General features: G+C 42.3%; 1 protein-coding gene across 2 annotated transcripts in view; it reads right to left on the minus strand.

Annotated features, from left to right (window-relative positions):
• The window catches only part of prkacba (protein kinase, cAMP-dependent, catalytic, beta a), a 220550-nt gene that overhangs the window by 33095 nt on the left and 168866 nt on the right, over nucleotides 1-18589 (minus strand). The window contains exon 3 of one of the 2 annotated variants that reach the window (XM_059983747.1): nucleotides 8514-8642. The exons of the other annotated variant lie outside the window; for it this stretch is intronic. Coding sequence (XP_059839730.1) covers nucleotides 8514-8642 — 129 coding nt within the window. The remainder of the gene's footprint in view (nucleotides 1-8513; nucleotides 8643-18589) is intronic. 2 annotated transcript variants of the gene reach the window in all.

The following is an 18589-nucleotide window of genomic DNA, read 5'->3' on the forward strand; positions in this document are numbered from 1 at the left end:
AATTGCCATGAAGTGCTTCGAACGATTGGTTATGGCACACATTAACCGTAACCTAACGGTCAACCTTGACGCTTTGCAATTCACCTACCGGAGCAACAGGTCAACAGCAAATGCCATCTCTCTGGCACTACATTCCTCCTTAGAACACCTGGAGAATAAAGACGCATATGTAAGGCTCCTTTTCAACGACTACAGCTCTGCCTTTAATACCATCATTCCAAACAAAATGATTCCTAAGCTCCGGAACCTGGGTCTTAGCACTCAGATCTGCAGCTGGATCTTCAACTTCCTCACAGACAGGACCCAGGCTGTAAAGATAGGGGACAAGCTCTCCTCTACAATCACTCTGAGCACTGGTGCCCCACAAGGCTGTGTACTCAGCCCCCTGCTGTACTCACTGTACACATGATTGTGTAGCCAAGTTTCCATCGAACTCAATATATAAGTTTGCTGATGACACCACAATTGTAGGCCGCATCTTGGGTAATGATGAGCCTGAGTACAGAGAGGAAATTAAGAACCTGGTGGCATGGTGCGAAGACAATAACCTATCCCTCAACGTCTGCAAGATGAAGGAATTTTTGACTTCAGAAAGAGTAGCGGACCGCATGACCCCATCTACATCGGTGTGCGCAGGTGCAACAGGTAAAAAGCTTTAAGTTTCTCGGGGTGAATATCACAAATGACCTGACTTGGTCTAACCAAGCAGAGTCCACTGCCAAGAAGGCCCACCAGCACCTTTACTTCCTGAGGAAGCTGAAGAAATTTGGCCTGTCCCCTAAAACCCTCATTAATTTTTATAGGTGCACCGTAGAAAGCATTCTTCTAGGGTGCATCACAACCTGGTATGGAAGTTGTCCTGTCCAAGACCAGAAGAAGCTTCAGAAGATCGTGAACATAGTCCAGCACATCACACAAACCAATCTTCCATCTTTGGACTCACTTTAAACCACACGTTGTCGGAGCAGTGCTGCCACGATAATCAAGGATAAGTCCCACCCAGCCAACACACTTTTTGTCCCACTTCCCTCCGGGAGAAGGTTCAGGAGCATGAAGATACGTACAGCCAGATTTGGGAACAGCTTCTTTCCAAATGTGATAAGACTGCTGAACAGATCCTGACCTGGATCTGGGTCGTACCTTCCAAATATCTGGACCTGACTTGCACTACTGTACTTACCCTTTTCTATTTTCTAGTTATGATTTATAATTAAAATTTTTATTATATTTACTTTGATTTGTACTTCAGGGAGCACGAAGCGCAGAAACAAATATCACTGTGATGATTGTACGCTCTAGTATCAATTGTTTGGTGACAATAAAGTATTTGTAATTTTCTGCAACCCCTCCATTAGAAAGACATCTCAAAAGTTTGAAAGCATGTACCACCAGGCTCAAGGTCAGCTTATATCCCACTGTTAAAACTATTAAATGGTTCCCTAGTCAATTTGGCTCAATCCACCCATTAGGGTTTTGCACCTTACTGTCAACCTTCACTTCCCCTGTAATCGGAACACATTATTCTGCACTGTTATTGCTTTCCCTTGTACTACTTATACAAAATTATAACCAAAAATATTCACACAGAGCCCACTCAAGATAGGATAAATGCAAAGAGGCTTTTTCACCAAGGCTAGAATGAAGTCATGGATTAAAGGTCAAAGGTGAAATGTATAAGGGGAATCTGCACTCACTGGCCAGTGAGGGTGTGGAACCAGCTACCTGCAGAAGTGGCAGTTAAGGGTTTGATTTCAACACCTAAGAGAAATTTGTACTGGTGTGGATAGGAGTGGTATGGAGGAGTATAGTCTGGATGCAGGTCAATGAGATTAGGCAAATTAATAGTTTGGCATGGACTAGATGGGCCAAAAGGCCTGTTTCTATGTTGTAATGTTCTATGACTCTACCTCAATACATTGATGTTATAATTTGATCTGTATGAATGGTATCCAAGACAAGATTTTCACTGTAGTTTGGTACAGATGACAATAATAAACTATTTTACCAATTTTGTGGAGAAATTTCTCACTTTAGTTCAAAGTGGTCTTCCCCTTTTTCTGGAACTATGATTCTTCAGCAAGGGGGAATATCCTCCCTGCATCCATCTTGTTGAGCTTGCAAGATTTTTGTAAGTGTTAATAAGAACACCACTCACTCTTCTAAACCCCAGAGAATATGGGCCCCACTCACTCATACCCATATGGCAAACCTGCCATCCATGTAATTAGCCTTAGCTGCACACCTCCAAATTTTGGTGTTTTAGGGGCATTTAGATTTCTGAATGGAGATTGAACTCATGAACACTGACTCACTACTTTTTTTTTTCTCTTTTTACACTATTTATTTATTTAACTTTTTATATCAAGTCAAGTCAACTTTTATTGTCATTTCGACCATAACTGCTGGTACAGTGCATAGTAAAAATGAGATGTTTTTCAGGACCATGGTTTACATGACACAGTACAAAAACTAGACTGAACTACGTAATTAAAAAAAACACAGAGAAAGCTACACTAGACTAAAGACCTACACTGGACTGCATAAAATGCACAAAAACAGTGCAGGCATTACAATAAATAATAAACAGGACAGTAGGGCAAGGTGTCAGTCCAGGCTTCGGGTATTGAGGAGTCTGATAGCTTGGGGGAAGAAGCTGTTATATAGTCTGGTCTTAAGAGCCCGAATGCTTCGGAGCCTTTTCGCAGACGGCAGGAGGGAGAAGAGATTGTATGACGGGTGCATGGGGTCCTTCATAATGCTGTTTCCTTTGCGGATGCAGCGTGTAGTGTAAATGTCCGTGATGGCGGGAAGAGAGACCCCGAAGATCTTCTCAGCTGACCTCACTATCCACTGCAGGGTCTTGCGATCTGAGATGGTACAATTTCCGAACCAGGCAGTGATGCAGTTGCTCAGGACACTCTCAATACAACCCCTGTAGAATGTGATGAGGATGTGGGGTGGGAGATGGACTTTCCTCAGCCTTCGCAAAAAGTAGAGATGCTGCTGGGCTTTCTTTGCTATGGAGCTGGTGTTGAGGGACCAGGTGAGATTCTCCGTCAGGTGAACACCAAGAAATTTGGTGCTCTTTACGATCTCTACCAAGGAGCCGTCGATGTTCAGCAGGGAGTGGTCGCTCCATGCCCTCCTGAAATCAACAACCATCTCTCTTCAAATTAAGAGACAGGTTGTTGGCTCTGCACCAGTCCGTTAGCTGCTGCACCTCCTCTCTGTAAGCTGACTTGTTGTTCTTGCTGATGAGACCCACCACGGTGGTGTCATCGGTGAACTTGATGATATGGTTCAAGCTGGGTGTTGCAGCACAGTCGTGGGTCAGCAGAGTGAACAGCAGTGGACTGAGCACACAGCCCTGGGGAGCCCCCATGCTCAGTGTGATGGTGTTGGAGATGCTGCTCCCGATCCGGACTGACTGAGGTCTCCCAGTCAGGAAGTCTAGGATCCAGTTGCAGAGGGAGGTGGTCAGGCCCAATAGGCTTAGCTTTCCAATCAGTTTCTGAGGGATGATTGTGTTGAATGCTGAACTGAAGTCTATGAACAGCATCCGAACATTTGTGTCTTTTTCGTCCAGGTGGGTTAGGGCCAGGTGGAGGGTGGTGGCAATGGCGTCATCTGTTGAGCGGTTGGGATGGTACACAAACTACAGGGGGTCCAGTGAGGGGGGCAGCAGGGTCTTGATAAGCCTCATGACGAGCCTCTCGAAACACTTCATGATGATGGATGTAAGTGCAGCGGGACGGTAGTCATTTAGGCAGGACACTGAAGACTTCTTCAGCACGGGGACGATGGTGGTGGCCTTGAAGCATATTGGAACGGTGGCGCTGCTCAGGGAGATATTGAAGACGACAGTGAGAACATCTGCTAGCTGGTCTGCACATCCTCTTAGCACTCTACCAGGGATGTTGTCTGGTCCAGCAGTCTTCTGTAGGTTGACCCTGCAGAGGGTTCTTCTCACGTTGGCCACGGAGAGACACAGCTCCTGGTCATTCGCAGGAGGGGTGGAATTCCTTGTGGCCACCTCATTTTCTGCCTCAAACCAGGCGTAGAAGTTATTCAGCACATTTGGGAGGGAGGCATCACCTGCACAGTCAGGTGATGTTGTCTTGTAATTGGTGATGTCCTGGTTGCCCTTCCACATGCGCCTCGTGTTACCGCTGTCCTGGAAGTAACTGTGGATTAGCTGGGCGTGTGCGAGCTTTGCCTCTGATGGCTCAGGACAGTTTGGCCCTTGCTGTTGTTAAAGCTGCCTTGTCGCCTGCTCTGAAGGCGGAGTCGCGGGACCTCAGCAGCGCACACACCTCTGCGGTCATCCATGGCTTCTGGTTGGCACGTATAGAGATGGTCTTGGACAGAGTAACATCATCAACGCACTTGCTGATGTAGCTGGTCACTGATGCTGTGTACTCCTCTAAGTTGGTAGAGTCACCATCGGTTGCAGCATCCCTGAACGTGTGCTAGTCAGTGCTCTCAAAGCAGTCTTGAAGAGCAGAGATGGCTCCTGCTGGCCAGGTTTTCACCTGCTTCTGAACTGGACTGGAGTGCCTGACAAGTGGTCAGTATGCTGGGATTAGCATAACAGAGATGTGGTCTGAGTATCCGAGGTGGGGGTGGGGCTCTGCCCGGTACGCGTCGGGGATATTTGTGTAAACCAGGTCCAATGCGTTCTCCCCCCTCGTTGCAAAGTCCACATACTGATGGAATTTGGGGAGCACTGATTTAAGGTTCTTGTGGTTAAAATCACCGGCGACAATAAACAGACCAGTTCGCTAATAGCCCCCTACAGTTCACAGAGCGCCTCCTTAGCATTAGCGCTGGGGGAATGTAGACACTGAATATGAGGACAGAGGTGAATTCCCGTGGCAAATAAAATGGTCTGCATCGAACTGCCACAAACTCCACTAACGATGAGCAGTGTCTGGAAACCAGCACAGAGTTCTTACACCATTCTGTGTCGATAGAAACACAGACACCGCCACTGCGGACCTTACCGGAGACAGCTGCATCTCTGTCCGAATGAAACAAAGCTAGCCCGTCTAGCTGGATGGCAGCGTCCAAAATCCCATCAGTGAGTCATGTCTCTGTGAAGACATACACGGAGCAAACTCTGTACTCCCGCCGAGTATTACGTTGGAGTCAGATGTCGTCCATTTTATTGTCCAGGGAGCGGACATTGGAGAGCAGAATATATATATGTACTTTTTGTAATTTAGTTTTTAGATTATGTATTTCAAAGTACTGGTGCCAGATAACAACAAATTCATAACCTGATTCAGATTCTTTGGGAAAATGGCCATGTTTGCACACTAATACAATTCTTCTGTTGTCCTCTCAATTTGGCAACTTAAATTGTTCCTGACAAACTTCTAAGTAAATTTATCATCAAAGTAAATATATGCCACCATATACTATCTTGAGATTCATTTTCTTGTGGGCATTCATGATAAATACAAAGAAATAATATCATAAATGAAAATCTGCACACAACAAACAATGTGCAAAGGAGAAGAAACTGTGCAAAAACAAACAAACAAATAAATAATCAGCCATGGTGAATTTCAGTTGCAGAGTACTTGAAAGTGTTGGGGTGAGTGAAGTTATCCTCACTGGTTTAAAAGCCTGATGACTGAGGAATAATAATTGTTCCAAAACTTGGTGGTGTGGGACCTATACCTTCTTCCTGATAGACTTTTAAGTGGCATGCTTATATCCAACCACATCATGTTAGTAAACCGTAACTGAAAACACATTTACCAATTACCTTAGACCATAAGACATAAGAAAAGAATCGGGCCATTCAAACCATTGAGTCTGCTCTGCCATTCCATCATGGCTGATTTATTATTCCTCTCAACCCTATTCTCTTGCCATCTCCCCATAACCTTTGACTCCTTGACTAATCAAGAATCTATCAATCTCTGTTTTACATATACCCAATGACTTGATCTCCACAGCCACCTGTGGCAATGAATTCCACCAATTCACTACCCTCTGGCTACAGAAATTTCTCCTCATCTCAGTTCAGTTTTGCAAGAATGTAAGTATATATTTGCACTGCAAACCACTGTCAGTACAACAGTCTATTAAAAACAATGATAACATTCCATAACCACCCTAGAAGCACACCTCAATTATAATTAGAGGCCAAGGTCTCCCTGCCTTTGATCTGCAATAAAATGCAGCAACCTCACAATGTTGTATGCACTATTCTAGATTCATTTAATTTGCTTTACACTCCTACAACTTGATTCAAAATAATTGTCTTTAAAAGACACTTGGTGGGAAAGTGGGGCTCCAAGTTCTAAATTACCTCTGCTGGTCTTTGACTCTTCGACCATGTGCTCATCTAGACTTGCTATCACAGACACACGTCCTTCCTTGACCTATCAACCTGCAACTTGTACTCCTGCCCCCTTCTTCACCTTATTCTGCCTCCTGCCCCCTTCCTTTTCAGTCTTGATGAAGGGTCTCAGCCCTAATGCGACTGCTTATTCCCTTCCATAGATGCTGCCTGACCTGCTATGTTTCTCCAGCATTTTGTGTGTGCTGCTCTGGACTTCCAGCAGCTGCAGAATCTCTTGTGTTTCTAACAAGCTCTTAACAATTAGTGTTTTAAAAGTATCAATCCTCTTTCCATATGTTTAATTGTGTTGGATTAGCATTTCTGCACATTAAATTCTTGTACTGTAAAACCACATACTCAAAGTGCAACAGTCACCAGCTGCATTAAACTGACTGCTACAATAGCAGGCTTTTCTCTAGAGAGCATAAATACGAGAGATTATGCAGGTACTGGAAAACGAAGGGTTTCTGCCTGAAACTACTGACTGTTTATTCCCCTCCATAGATGCTGAGTTCCTCCAGCATTTTGTGTGTGTTCCTCCAAACAGCACATTTAATTGAAAGGTTACAAAGCACAAGATCTACAAATGACCTTAACTGGTTTCGTCACCTTCTGGTATGGAGGAGCAACTGCACAGAATCAGAAAAGGTTGAAGGAAGTTGTAAACTCAACTAGCCCCATCATGAGCATTCAGCTCCACAGCATCGAGGACACCTTTAAAAGGCGATGCCTCGAGGCAATATCCATCATTAAGGATCCCCAGTCACCCAGAACATGCCTCTTCTGATTGCTAACATCTAAAGAAACACTTGACATTTCAGGAGCAGCTTTTTCCCCTTCGCCATCAGCCTTCTCAATGGATAATGAATCCATAAATACCACCTCACTATTTTTCCTCCTTTTTGTAGCACTACTTATTTTTTTAATATAAATTTCTTTTGTAATTTATAGACTTTTAAAATTATGAATCGCAATTACTGCAGCAAATTTCATGACATATGCCAGTGATATTAAATCTGATTCTGATGACAGCTAATGCTTGAATACCAAGTAAAACTCTGGTTCTCCATTCTTGAATTTGCTTACAGCTTTCCAGTTCTAGGCTGCAAGCATTTGGAAGTGGGTTAGGTTAGTCAGTCACAATCTGTGCCCTTAAGGTGTTTATGCCAGTCTTTGACACATCTGGTGTGGTAGGTAGCCCTGCTAACATTGTCAGGTGAATTCCGATATTTGGAGACCCAGACATTCTTAACGCTACTTATTCTCAAAGCAAGATTAATTTGAAAATAATCAAATGGTATGCATTACCAAGTGGTATAAAATTGTTCAGTTTCATAGTTTGTGGTTTGATACAGTTAAACTATGTGCTCACTGCAGTCTGAAAACATCAGACTTTAGAAGGAAATGGTCTTTGAAGCTGTGCTACACTTCTGATGTTATCTTAAGGTGACCTTTTCAGCATCTCTCTGCATTATGTGGAAAAGGCCAAAGCACAAAGTTTACCAAAGACACATCTGTATTTGTAAGCATTGCTTCTCCTTGTGAAGATTAAATGAGATTTGTGCACATCTTTCCAGACAACACCCTGCATTTAGTAATTAGGACAAATCATACCAACATTTTGTCAAACCTCCAAGAGGACCACAACCTTGTCATAGGGTTTGAAGGCTTGTGTGCCTCAATGACTTGGAGAATCATGCTGGCTGGAAGCCAGAGCTTTATGTTTTTCCTCTTGGTAGGGTCACCCATGCTAAACAGGTCAAAAGGTAGAGGCCAGACTAAGAATGATCCACCAGTCCTCCAGGTTCGGCTCAGGGCTAACAACCCTGCCGAGTCAAACAAAGCTGTTACAGAAACAGCAATGAAGAATCCTCTACATCTGAGTGTGAAGGTATACCTGAGTCTCTACCCGGGACTTGTATGGCTGACAGCAATGAAAACTGAGTGGAAGCAACTGATGTGACAAAGGAAACCCTGAACACCACCAACTTCAAGGCTGGAGGAGCTTCATTGCTGCTTTAACTGCCAGTGCTGTATTGAGCAATAAGGAATCTACAAGATCCTTTTGAAAATATTTTAGTACAGTGATAGCAAGAAAGTCAATGATAAACAAAAAAAACTCTCCTCTTTGCTACTTCACATAAAGAGACATACTTACTTTTTGTTTATCAAGTATCTTCATGGCATAGTACTGTTCTGTGCCTTTGTGTTTCACCAACATAACTCTTCCAAAAGAACCCGTTCCAAGTGTTTTTTGCCTTTCAAAATCATCTAGGCCTGCAGTATTCTGAAAGATATAGATATTTTTTTTAAAGTTTTTTCGATATCCAGAAATATTTCACTGGTGTGCCTTCTACTTAATTTTCACAAACACCTTGTGTCCATGAAGTGACTTTTCTGGAATTGCTTCTTTCAGAGGGTACAGTACTCAAATATGAAACTCGTCTCAAGGAAGGGAACTTACTTGATAGATTTTGCAAGTTATACAAGCAAGTGTAGTTGTTCTGAAGGACCATGGTAAAATATTTCAGCATACAATTTAAAAGATTTCCAACAGAAACCGAATAATTTCTGCCACTGATTCTAGACATGTGAAGCCAATTTTAGCAACCTCATTAACACCTTGGCAAATTATCTGCAATTTGTGAGAAATTACTGTAATTATTAGCAAATGATACTCTCCTCTCTCCTTTTAGGTACATCAGTATCATGGATCCAGCCATAATATGCACTGATTTCCCTACCATGTCTCTGCCGACCATCATGCCTATTTATACCATTCCCCAACACCCACCCCCAGTTAATTCCACATCCCTCTATGTCCTGCTCCATCAAGGAACTGTCCAAGTATCTCTTAGCTGTTGCTAAGCAGCTCCCTTAACTGGAGTCCTGATGAAAGGTCTTAGCCAGAAATGTCATCATTTCAAGGATCACTATCATCACGTGCTTAATCCCTCTTCCAAAGATGATGCCTGACCTGCTGAGTTCCTCTAGCACGTTCTATGTATTTCCAGCATCTGCAGGATCTTTGTTTATTCTTAACTGTTGTTACTGATCCTGCTTCCTCCAGCAGGTCATTCTAGCTATCAATTACACGTGAAGAATTTACCTCTTTTAAACCACTTAGCTCAGAAAAGGACCATTAACCATGAAGGATCCTACTTAACCTGCTCATGGACTGTTTGTTCCACTTCCATCAGGAAGGAGGTTTGTAGCATCCACACCAGGACCACCAGACTTACTTTCCCCAAGCAGTAAGGCTGATCAACACGTCCACCCACTATCCCAACCCTCCATACCCCCAACCACCACTACTTTATCATTTCCTGTCAGTCACCTTATGTATAGGTGCTCCTGTGCCTAGCATTGCTATATGGACGTACAATCAACCTATGTATATAAGCTGTCTCATGTGTATGTACTTATTGTACTTTTAAATTTTATTATGTTCTTTACCTTATTGTGTTTTTTGTGCTGTATTGGATTAAGCTGATAGAAGTAATGCACAGACACAACAAAAGCATTCTTGCACAGGTCTGGTGAAGAGCTTTAAAAACCCAGTCTCAAGAAAAGAAACATATTGCTTAGCGGAACAGTCATCGTGGGAGTAGTCTGAGTCAGAGTAGTAAGGTTTTGGCTCAAGAAGGTTTCAACGAGAATAGGCAGAGGCAAGGTAAATAGGTAAGGTCACTCCTATTTCTTATTTTCTGAATGAAGTGTTAAGTGAATAGGGGTATGTCCGTCGAGCCAATGTTCTGTTCTGGGTGTCAGATATGGGACTTCAGGTAGTACTTTATTTTGAGTACTGTCGGGGGTGGGGGGGGGGGCCTGTGAGTAGCAACAGTGGCCATGCCCCTAGCACTGAGTGTGTCTGCCTCTGTGGCTCAGAAGTGCAGGAAACTGAAGAGGATGGCAGCAGTAACAAGGGACTCTATAGTTAGGGGGACGGTTAGGTGATTTTGTGGATGCGTAAAAGAAACACAAATGGCAGTTTCCCTCCCAGGTACCAGAGTCTGCGATGTTTCTGAACATGTCCATAATATCCTGAAAAGGGAGAGTGAGCAGCCAGAAGCCGTGGTACATATTGGTCCCAACGACATGGGCAAAAAAAAGGGAAGAGGTCCTGAAAACAGAATACAGGGAGTTAGAAAGGAAGCTGAGAAGGGATGGCTTTTTAGAGCAGGTTGTGCTTGAGCCTACTTGGGGAAAAGGCTATCTTAGATTGGGTGTTGTGTAATAACCCAGATCTTATTAGGGAGCTTAACGCAAAGGAACCCTTAGGAGGCAGTGATCATAACATGATTGAATACAGACTGATATTTGAGAGGGAGAAGCATAAGTCACGCGTATCAGTATCACAATGGAATAAAGGGAATTACAGAGGCATGAGAGAGGAGCTTGCCCAGGTGGATTGGGGAGGATACTGGCAGGGATGACGGCACAGAACAGAGATGGCTGAAATTTCTGGGAATAGCTCTCAAATGGTACGGCTGGGCAACTGTGACTGACAAGGGAAGTTAAGGACTGTATAAAAGCCAAGGAAAGGGCATATAAGGAAGCAAAAGTGAGTGGGAAGTTGTTAAATCCAATAAAAAGCCAATAAAAAAAGCTATAAAAATGGAAAAGATGAAATATGGGGGTAAACTAGCCAATACTATAAAGCAGGATACTAAATGTTTTTTCAGTTATATAAAGAATAAAAGTGTGGTGAGAGTTAATATTGGACCATTGGAAAATGATTCTGGTGAGGTGGTAACGGGGACAAAGAAATGACAGACCAACTTAATAAGTACTTTGCTTCTGTCTTTACTGTGGAAGACACTAGCTGTATGCTAGAGGTCTATGAGTGTCAAGGAGCAGGAGTGAGTGCCATTGCTATTACAAAGGAAAACGTGTTAGGCAACCTCAAAGGTTTTAAAGTGGATAAGTCACCTGGACCGGATGGACTACAGTTCTGAGTCCTGAAAGGGGTTGTTGAAGAGATAACGGATGCATTGGTCATGATCTTTGAAGAATCACTTGATTCTGGCATGGTCCTGTAGGACAGAAAAATTGCAAATATCACTCCATTCTTTTAAGAAGGGAGGAAGGCAAAAGAAAGGAAATTATAGGCCAGTTAGCCTAACCTCAATGGTTGGGCAGGTGTTGGAGTCTATTATTAAGGATGAGGTTTCGGGGTACTTGGTAGACTAATGATAAAGTAAGTCAAAGTCAACATGGTTTCTGTCAAGGGAAATACTGCCTGACAAATCTGTTAGAATTCTTCGATGAATTAACAAGCAGGGTGGATAAAGGAGAGGCAGTGGATGTCATTAACTTATATTTTCTGAAGCAATTGTTAAGGTGCCTCACATGAGGCATAACAAGATAAAATCCTCTGGTGTTCTAGGAAAGATATTAGTATGGATAGAGGAATGGCTGACAGGCAGGAGGCAGCAAGTGGGAATAAAGAGGGCAATTTCTGGTTGGCTATCAGTGACTATTGGTGTTCCTCACCATTACTTTTCACATTGTTTGTCAATGATTTAGATAATGGAATTGATGGCTTTGTGGCAAAGTTTGCGGATGATATGAAGATTGGTGGAAGGGTAGGTAGTGCTGAGGAAACAATGCGATTGCTGGACTTAAGACAAATTGGAAGAATGGGCAAAAAAGTGGCAGGTTGAGTCTGTGGTAAAGAAGGCAAAAACAATGTTGGCATTTTTTTCAAGGAAAATAGAATATAAAGACAAGGATATAAAGCTGAAGTTTAATAAGACACTAGACAGGCTGCACTTAGAGTAATGTCACCAGTTTTGGGTCCCTTTACCTCAGAAAGGAATTCAGAGGAGGTTTGATGATGGGGATCTTTTAGAACAGAAGAATGGAGGAATTTGTTTAGCTAAAGAGTGTGAATCTGTGGAATCCTCTGCCACAGACTGCGGTGGAGGCCATGTCTGTGGGTGTATTTAAGGCAAAAGTTGATAGATTCCTGATTGGTCAGGGCATCAATGGATATGGTGAGGGTGCAGGTGTACGGGATTGAATGGGATCTGGGATGAGCCATGATGTAATGGCGAAGTAGACCCGGTGGGCTAAATGACCTAATTCTGTTCCTAAGTCTTATGGTCTTATACAGTAGCAATAATATCGTTCTTCTTTCCAGTTATGTACTGGAAAAAACATGAAACAATCTCGAATATCCTCCAGTTTTAGAGGGACTGGTTACCTGCATCTCCATATCTGAGCTTTATATATCTTTTATGTCTCCTCTCAGCCTCCTTAGCTTCAGAGAAAACTGACCCAGCTTACCCAAACTTCCCTCATAACTGAAGTCCTCCAGTCTAGCTAACATCCTATATAATGTGGTGACTACAAATGCACACATTACTGAGTGCAGCTCACCAGTGCTTTAGAAAAATGTAACATCCCAACTTTCACTTAATGTTTTAGCCAATGAAGGCAACAGGCAATAATGATATATGCATTCTTCACCGTCCTGTCTACCCATGTTACCACTTTCAGGAACTAAGTAACAGCATCTCAAGCTTTCATGATTCATCAATACAGTCCAGGGCCTTGCCATTCACTCTGTAAGTTCAGTCCTGCTTTAACTTCTCAATGATACATCACTTCACATTGTTTTTATTTAGAGATATAGCACCGTAACAGACTCTTTTGGCCCAACAAGCCCATGCCACCCAATTACATCCGTGTGACTTTTTTTGGGCTGTATTCATGGCAATTCATTTATGGTTGAATGACAATTAAACTTGAACTTTTCACTGTCCACATCATCATTGATTTTGGTATTGTCTGCATACTTACTAATCATGCCACCCACATAACTCATCCAAATCATTAATATATGTGAAAACAAGATGATCTTATACTGACCCTGTTTCACACAGTTGGTCACAGCCATCCAATCTGAAAAAACAAACACCCTTTGTCTTGTACCCCCAAAGCCAGCATTGTCTGAAAATGGCCAGCTCATCCAGGATCTAATGTGGTGGGACATTCCAGACTAGCCTACTATGCAAAGTCTGTGTAGACAATGTCTACCACCTGCCCTATCCTCTTGGTCACCTTTTCAAAAAAAAAAAAAATTGACCAAATTTCTAAAATAGAAAATCAGTCCTTAACTAGACTTAGTTAAATTTAGTCAATTCTCTAGGACATAATCAGGGCAGCATGGTGGCATACTGGTTAGCATAATACCATTACCCATTTCATATAGAGGGTGAGTCTAGAACCAGAGGGCACAGCCACAGAATAGAGGGTCATCCATTTAGAATGGAGATGAAGAGGAATTTCTTTAGTCAGGGGGTGGTGAATGTCAGCAGTTCATTGCCACAGCTGCAGAGGCCAAGTCATTTGGTATATTTGTCAGTGGAGGTTGATAGGTTCTTGATTAGTCAGGGCATCAAAGGTTATAGGGAGAAGGCAGGAGAATGGGATTGAGAGGGACAATAAATCAGTCATGATGGAATGGCAGAGGAGACTCAATAGGAGCTGAATTAGGCCATTTGGCCTATGTCTTATGGTTTTATTACAGCGCTAGCAATCTGGGTTCAATCCCCGCTGCTGTCTGTAAGGAGTTTGTACGTTCTCCCTATGACCACCTGGGTTTCCTGTCAGTGCTTTGGCTTTCTCCCACATTCCAAAGACGTACCAGATGATAGGTTAACTGGCCACATGGGTGTGATTTGGCAGTTGGGGGCTTATTGGTCAGAAGAGCCTATTGCTGTGCTGCATCAATAAATAAATCAAATAAAAACCATCATGTTCTGGTCACAGAAAGACCTTGTCATTCCAAATACAAGTAAACCCCATCTCTAAGAATCCCTTCCAATAGCTTGCCCACCATTGATCAGAACTACTCTGCAAGATCCTTAAGCAGATACAGATAAATGCTCAATAATGGAGGTAACCTTTGGAATCAATGCACATGGAACCTGAATGGGCAACATATTGGTTTTAAAATCTTAAAATGGGATTTAAATACAGAATCCAAAAAGGAATGGAGTTCATTCTGATCTGCCGTGCCAGCAGGCTGCCAGCTCATTTATACCTCGTATAAATTATGGTTGTGTTGGTTGTTGACATAAATGACAGATTTCCCTGAAATAGTTTGATGTACTTGTGAAAAAAATAAAGCTAATCTTAAACCTTATACAAAGCAAATTTGGAAAAGCACTTTCAAGTTGACATTCAATGTAAAAAGCAACTGTATTTAATCATTGAGTAATAAATGAAAATTTAAAAAATCTTCATTGTTCATGTTAAGCTCCAGCTGTAAAGTGGATTTTATTAAACACATAGATGTTACGAGGTTAATTGTAATTGGGCAGTGTGGGCTCACTGGGCTGGAAGGGCCTGTTACCCTACTAATTAAAGGAGAAAAATAAATGTTCAAGGACAAAAGGGGACATAATGTTTCAAAAAAGTAATTACCAGCTGTAAATAGATGGTCAGTCGATGGCTCAGATAGAATGGACGTGGAAGTGGACTTCCTACAGTGGGTGAGTCTACGACTACAGTGCATAACCTCAGAATAAACATCAGAGGAATTTCTTTAGCCAGAGTGGTAACGAAACTGTAGAATTCATTGCTACAGACATCAATGGAGGCCAAGTTATTGGGTATCGGGTATATTTAAAGCAGAGGTTGATAGGTTCTTAATTAGTAAGGGGGTATCAAAGGTTTTGGGGAGAAGGCAGGATAATGGGTTTGAGAGAAATAAATCAGCCATGATGGAATAGCAGAGCAGACTCAATGGGCCAAATGGCCTAATTCTGCTCTGACGTTCTATGGTTTTAAAACTTAATAATGAATTCTTTGCATACCTTTTCATCAGAGAATGGAAGTGTTTAAAGCAATAATCAACTGGTCTAATACTAGAAACCAGCTGTTAAACCAATTATATCAAATTACAGGCCTACAATAAAATCCATTCATTTAGACCACAGACTCAATTCAACTCTCTAACTTAAAAGTTACAGCCCAACAGATGAAGCCCACTCAAGTTTAGATACCGGAATGTGCGCTGATCTCAAACCATGATCTAGATATAGATGGAAAATATCTGCCAAGTTTGTGCTTCTAATTATCAGATGGTTACATGGTTAGGCATGTAAGGGCACCAATTAATGCTAACACTTGGTTAGGCTTTGATCTTGTCTCCACCTAACACATGACTTATCTCAACTCTTACTGTGCAGGCTTATTTAAAAATGGCCAATTCAGCAAAGCAACCTTTCAACAACTGGCACTTAGGAATAGCTGCCTTGCAATAGGTGGCCAACTTCTGCACGTAGAACATAACAAAATGGTACAGGCTCTTCAGCCTATGATATTGTCCCGACCCTTTAGCTTACTCCAAGATCAATCCAACACTTCCCTCCCACATAACCCTCCATGTTTTTACCATTTATATTTTAGAGTCTCTTAAATGTCCCTAATATATTTGCCTCTACCACCACCCCTGGCAGTTCATCCCATGCACTCATCACTTTGTGTAAAGAACCTACCTCTGACATAATCCCCTCCATACTTTTCTGCAATCACCTTAAAATTATGCCCTGTTGCATTAGCTATTTCCATCACGGGAAAAAGTCTCTCGCTGCCCACTCACTCTATTTTTTGTTCAGGTGCCTTGCCGTTAGGCGTGGGCGATCATATCTCTCTATCCATCACAGTTCCTGACCCTCCGAATTGTAGTTGTTGCCTCCCCTGTTTCTAACCGTGATGTTAATCCATCTATCATTTTCATTCTCTGTTGGCCTCTGTTTCTCTTTCCTTCCAGTTTTCCAGTTGTAACTAAATGTTCTAATGTCTCTCTTCACATGATGAGTCCAAAGAATTTTGAATGCTGTTTTCGGAGTTTTTTAAGTAATGTACATTTTGTTTTCTTTCTCTGTAGAACTTCTTCGTTGGTTATCCTGTCTGTATATGATATGCACAGTGAAAAGAGGTGTAAGGCGCTCCTTCCGTCCGATAGCCTACAGGTCACCCTTGGGTAAGGTGTAGTACCTGTTTAGCCTCCCAATCAGGGCCATGTGAAGCCATGGTTTGCAGGTGGTGGATGGTTTTTTACAAGCAGATTCTACAAATTGGAATTTATGGCTGTAAAACTAAAAAACGCTGGACAGATGAATCTGCTGATCAATGGCCAGGGTTACCCGTTCAGTATGGACACTCCAACAAAAGGAGACCACTTCAGTATTCCTCCCTTGTATAATTGTGAACTCAAATCAACTACGGTCCCACTCTATTACCCTGTGTAAAAATAATCTACCTCTAACATCCTCTTTATAATAAACTTTCCACCATACATTTTTAAATTATGCCCCTTGTATTTAAGAGAGATAGCAAATATATTGGAAGGTTTAAGAAATATGATGCTAATATTTGCAGCTTATGCTTGTAAAGATCAGTTACATGTGACAAAATGCTAGTAAAATATAATGGCAACCTGCTCGCTGAACTTTAGTCTAACACTGTTGTCTCTCTAGTGTAATTCACATTTTTTAGAGTAGTACCCAATTACATGAAATAGAGGAGAAAAATACATAGAAACCTAACCAAGCTGAATGGAAAAGTCTACAGAAAGTGGATGCAGCCCAGTCCATCATGGGTGAAGCCCTCCCCAAAATAGAGTGCTATCAGAGAAAAGCAGTATCCATCAAGGACCCAACCAAAGCAACACACACAAAATGCTAGAGGAACTCAGCAGGCCAGGCTGCATCTATGGAAATGAGTAGTCAATGTTTTAGGCTGTGGCCCTTCAGCAGAGCTGGAGAAAAAACAATGAGGAGTAGAGTTGAAAGGTGGGGGGAGGGGAGGGAAAACACAGGGTGATAGGAGAAACTGGGAGAAGGAGGGGTGAAGTAAAGAGCTGGGTAGATGATTGGGGAAAGAGAGACAGAGTCAGAACAACATGAAAGAAAGAAAAAGTGGGAAGAGCACCAGAGGGAGGCGATGGGCAAGTAAGGAGATAAGGTGAGAGAAATCCATGGGTTTATAATAAATATCAATAGATAAGCTGTCTCCAGAGACAGAGACAGTGAGATTGGGAAATGGGAGGGAGGTATCAGAAACAGACCAGGTTAATTTGAAGGCAAAGTGTAAGTTGGAAGCAAAGTGGATGAAGTCCACCAATGCATTCAATGTAGTGTAGAAGTGGGGGGCAGCCACCAGTGTAGGCTTGGAACATAGAACATAATTTTAGAGAAATTATTAAGAAAGAGGACAAGTTCCGCTAAACAGAGAGTTTTGAGGCCTTCCCGGTGGGGGATGGAGGTGCATAGGGACTGGGAATCCATAGTAAAAATAAGATGACGGGGGCCTGGGAACTTGAAATAATCAAAAAGATCAAGAACATGTTAAGTATCACAGATTTAACTAGGAAGGGACTGAGGGGGGGGGAGTAAAATAGAGTTGAAGTTTGCAGATATCAGTAGGGTAGGAACAAGCTGAGAAAATGGTTTTACCTTGCCAAGTGGGTTTGTGGACCTTGGGTAGGAGGTAGAAACAGGAGGTGCGGGTTGCAGGAAATATGAGTTTGGTGGCAGTGGATGGGAGATCCTCAGAGCTAATAAGGTCAGTGATGGTGAGCATCCAGGCCATGTTCTCTTCTCACTGCTGCCATCAGGAAGGACTCAGGTCTCACACAACTAGGTTCAGGAACAGTTATTATTGTTAATCATCAGGCTCCTGAACCAGAGGGGATAACTTCCCCCAACCCAACACCGAACTTACCCCACAATTTATAGATTCACTTTCAAGGACTTTTCACCTCATGTTCTTGATATTTAATGCCTATTTATTATTTTTTTTGTTTTCTCTGTATTTACTGTGAATGCCAACAAGAGAATGAATCCAGGGTTGCATATGGTGACATATATGTATTCTGATAGTAAATCTTCTTTGAACAATGAAGTCACCCAACACAAATTCCAAAACACATTAGGAGCATGAGCAGGTCAAAGGGCACATCAATCCTTGTACCACTACCACGATATCCTAGTTGTTACACTCAGTGTCTCCGCCTATGACAGCAAGAAAACTAATGATGTTTTGATGAAGCACCTTGGCCCAAAACAATGATTGTTTATTGCTTTCCATAGATGTTGCCTGACCTGCTGAGTTTCTCCAGCATTTTGTATGTGCTACTCCAGATTTCCAGCATCTGTGTTTAAAAAAGCCGAATGCTTTCTTCATTACACTGCCCAACTACGTTGCCATTTGAGA

This window comes from Hypanus sabinus, chromosome 11 (genome assembly GCF_030144855.1).
Source record: "Hypanus sabinus isolate sHypSab1 chromosome 11, sHypSab1.hap1, whole genome shotgun sequence".
Classification (NCBI taxonomy): Eukaryota; Metazoa; Chordata; class Chondrichthyes; order Myliobatiformes; family Dasyatidae; genus Hypanus; species Hypanus sabinus.